Source organism: Pinus tabuliformis, chromosome X, assembly GCF_031772625.1.
Source record: "Pinus tabuliformis cultivar Carrire ecotype Pingquan chromosome X, CPIR1, whole genome shotgun sequence".
In the NCBI taxonomy this organism is placed as follows: domain Eukaryota; kingdom Viridiplantae; phylum Streptophyta; class Pinopsida; order Pinales; family Pinaceae; genus Pinus; species Pinus tabuliformis.
In genome coordinates, this window is record NC_142308.1 from 1,146,722,556 (window position 1) to 1,146,726,567 (window position 4,012).

At 39.0% G+C, this 4,012-nt stretch overlaps 1 protein-coding gene across 1 annotated transcript; it reads right to left on the minus strand.

Moving 5' to 3' along the window:
• Positions 1–2,616: 2,616 nt before the first annotated feature.
• LOC149143942 (antimicrobial ginkbilobin-2-like protein) lies at positions 2,617–3,780 on the minus strand. Its single transcript, XM_089449922.1, has one exon. It carries the CDS (start codon positions 3,721–3,723, stop codon positions 2,899–2,901), a length of 825 nt encoding a protein of 274 aa, XP_089306048.1. The 5' UTR covers positions 3,724–3,780; the 3' UTR covers positions 2,617–2,898.
• Between the last annotated feature and the right edge of the window lie 232 nt (positions 3,781–4,012).

The window sequence follows — 4,012 nt, forward strand, 5'->3', positions numbered from 1 at the left end:
ATTATTATAATCATGAGGTGAAATTGAATAGCTAGATTCTTAGCACATCTAATATTCTCTTTTATTCTGCTATGAATGATATCATATTTTCCAACGTTTGATACATTGTGCAAGGCCTATCTATATAAAAGGATCATGAAATACAAAAAATGGAGAACCTTTTCCCACGAGCATGTGTGTGCTTGACACAATAATACTTGCAACAACAAATATTCAATAAGATGCAGACACTTTTAAATTGGTTGTAATTTGGAGAACCTGATCTTTTTTCAACCTTTTGAACTCATTTCTGTATCAGCCATAGCCAATATTATTCTTTGAGTTCCTTAAAATTTTCAATGGTTAGAAGAATAAATTACTGATTAGCAGACATAGTAAGATATGTACAATTTTGGTTTTGTTAATATCACAGTTATGAGATCAAATTACATGTTATAAGTTTAGAAATTTAATTTAAGACATCATTAAATCATTATCCAATATAGCATACAACATTTAACCTTATAAATAGTGTTTTATTAGCACAGGGTCCACATTAAATATATTATTTACTTCTTCAAAATCATCTGGGGAGGGTTTCAAATGGTATGCCTTCCATACGCTACATGCAAAAAATACATTCCAAATAAGATTTAATTTTATAAATAGTGCTTTTGTTAGTACAGGGTCCACATTAAATATATTACTTACGACGAGTTCCCAATGTTTAGGTTGTCCGCAGGGCGTGTAAGTGTACAAATTAAAGTTAGTCCCTTACCCTGTTTGTAACAATAGCCCATTGAAATGGCCAAGCAGCGGGCTTCGAACCGCAGTGATGATCAGATTTGATCCCAATTGTACTTTATACACATTTTATATAAAGAGCATAGAATTGTCATTAATCCTTAATGATTTCTTGACTTGTGCTATGAAAAATCTATGGTTAAAGTCTTAATTACTTATGGAAAGAGATTTAAAAAGCAAATATATCCACTCCTTAAAAGATTTGGATTTTGTTATCATCATTTTATCAAATAGAAAATAGAAAAGTTTGAACTTTTATCCCACCGAAAATAATATCCACGTCACCGAAAGCCACGATTTGCCAAGGTTAATGACTCATAAACCAAATCCATAACATATACTAAACCCACGTAACACACTGATAAGGAAAAGCATCATAATTTATGTGCCACATGGACCTTGGCATAAGTAAATTAGGACGCAGGTTAAAGTCTTAATTACTTATGGAAAGAGATTTAAAAAGCAAATATATCCACTCCTTAAAAGATTTGGATTTTGTTATCATCATTTTATCAAATAGAAAATAGAAAAGTTTGAACTTTTATCCCACCGAAAATAATATCCACGTCACCGAAAGCCACGATTTGCCAAGGTTAATGACTCATAAACCAAATCCATAACATATACTAAACCCACGTAACACACTGATAAGGAAAAGCATCGTAATTTATGTGCCACATGGACCTTGGCATAAGTAAATTAGTACGCATTCTTTAAAACATCGGTATTTCACCGATACATTTTAAATGACTGTCGACTTGGCCAAAGATACACATGGCAGACCATTGAGGATTCGTTGGCTGTGGAAAATGAAACATGGAGACGGGAGTAAAGGCCCGAGTGTATTCGAAGAAAAAAGCAACGACTTGGTTTCTCCGGAAGTAGCATTGCATACTAGCTGGATTCATTGGCCGTGAAAAGAATATAAAATGTGGGATGAACTAGAGCTCACAAGCTCCGAAGCTGGTACGGGTCGATTCCCGGAATCGACCCGCCGCCGATCGGGCGGGGCGGGGCGGCGCAGGGGTGGCACTGCACACCCCCGCGCCGCCCCGCCCCGCCCGACCGGCGGCGGGTCGATTCCGGGAATCGACCCGTACCGGCTTCGGAGCTTGTGAGCTCTAGTTCATCCCACATTTTATATTCTTTGACTTTTTAAACTTAGTGGGCTCGCATTTTTCGATTTCCCCTCTACCTTTTTGACTTTTCTCTCGTCGTCTTCTTCTTTTCAAGTTAGTGGAACGGTGTGTCTCTATTCTCTCCTTTTCAACCTTGACTCTATGTTCTCTGCTTCCGCAAAGCTCACTGGTTCTCAGCATCATGGATCCTCCAAGTTCTTTTCTATTGATATTTGGGTTATGTATATGACTTATTTATTATCTTGTGTGGTTGGAAATATTGTTTGTTTTTTCATTTGTTTGGATTTACTAAAAGAATAGGTTGGTGTTTTGTGATAGGGCTAAAAACATAAATAGGTTGGTGTCTTGTGATAGGGCTAAAAAGATATTCACTCTAGTTAAAAAAGAAAAAAAATAAAGATGTGATAGTATCATCATTTTAGTTAAAAAATCAATCAAGATATGATTGCCCAATACAGTAATGAATAATCACTGGTAAACAAGACCATCTTTTAGAACATCAATTGAAAAGAGAAAATTTAGGTCTTAAGAAAGTTTCAATTTACAGATCTAGCCGGTCTTAACAAACTTTCAATGTACAGACTATGCCGAAACCAACCAATATATGCAACAAACTATAAGAAATAGCCATATTTCTTATACATCCTACATGCATTGATGATATTGAAATTCATAGAAAGGGCTAGAACCCGCATTACACAGCATCTCCCATTGGATATTATGATACAGACTGAGCTATATTTTAGCATGTAGAAGAAACAGGGACACCATGGCACCTGGAGCCAACCTTTGGTACTACAGCCCATCATAGGCATACGGTGCGCATGGTATACCATACTACTTTGGGGAGTACATAACAATTGCGAAAGCCTACTGATGAAGAATACGAGAAATACTGAAAGCATACATATAAGGACAATTAATGCAACAATGGAACAACAGTAGCAAGATGAGAAGCAACCAGAGTTTCACAAATTTAATGGCCTAGAAGCTTCACGGCCACCGTATTAACTTCTCCTTCCGCAGTGGACGGTGGAAGCGCAGTCGAATTAAAGAAGGGATATATTTCATAACGAACTATGCAGCTTCCCATCAAACCCTGCGCTCCCGGCGTTCCACCAAAAACTGCAAAAATATAATTGATTGTATTTGAGAGACATGTGTTGCAGTCGTCAGTAGATATATCTTTCCAGCACTGGACGAGCGCGTAGATCTTTCGAAACAAGGAGTCTACCGTTTTACCAGAAGCGTATCCAGATCCAGATTCTGCTTCAGCTAACAAATTGTTGAATAACCTATTTAGAGCGGCGTTAAAGACTTCAGGGTTGGAGACATTAGTAGTAATGTAAGTATAAAATCCATCAGTGTCCAAATTTCCGAAGAAACTATAGTTTTCGTAACGTAAGAAGCAGAGATCCAACCAAATTCTACCGCCAACAGCACTCACACAACTTTCTTGGATGGTCCTCCTTGCTCTTTGTGAACAATTGTAGCATTGGTCGTTTGTTGCGTCTCCTCTACATTGCAAAAGGCCATATATTCGGTCAGGACTTTCTCCATATTCAGAAGTATTAAACCCAGTTTGGTACGTGTCCTTAACAAGAGTATTCAAGACTGTATTCAGATTTCTCTCAAACTTACTGCCTTGTGTATAGTTAACGTCGTGGTTGCACATAGTTAGCTGTGCAATGCAAATCTGTGCATCAAGATTAATAATAATCAGGAGAACAACAAATACATAGAATAACTTACTAGTTTCGCTGATAAGAAGAGAGGATGCAGAATGAGTTGGGATTGTCATGGCCCTTGGGCAATGGAGAGCCTGCAGTGAATTGGAAATCCCAATAATTTCCTAAAATTCAACTCTACTCTGCAGAGATATATAGTCAAAGAATATAAAATGTGGGATGAACTAGAGCTCACAAGCTCCAAAGCCGGTACGGGTCGATTCCCGGAATCGACCCGCCGCCGGTCGGGCGGGGCGGGGCGGCGCGGGGGTGCGCAGCGCCACCCCCGCGCCACCCTGCCGCGCCCGACCGGCGGCGGGTCGATTCCGGGAATCGACCCGTACCGGCTTCGGAGCTTGTGAG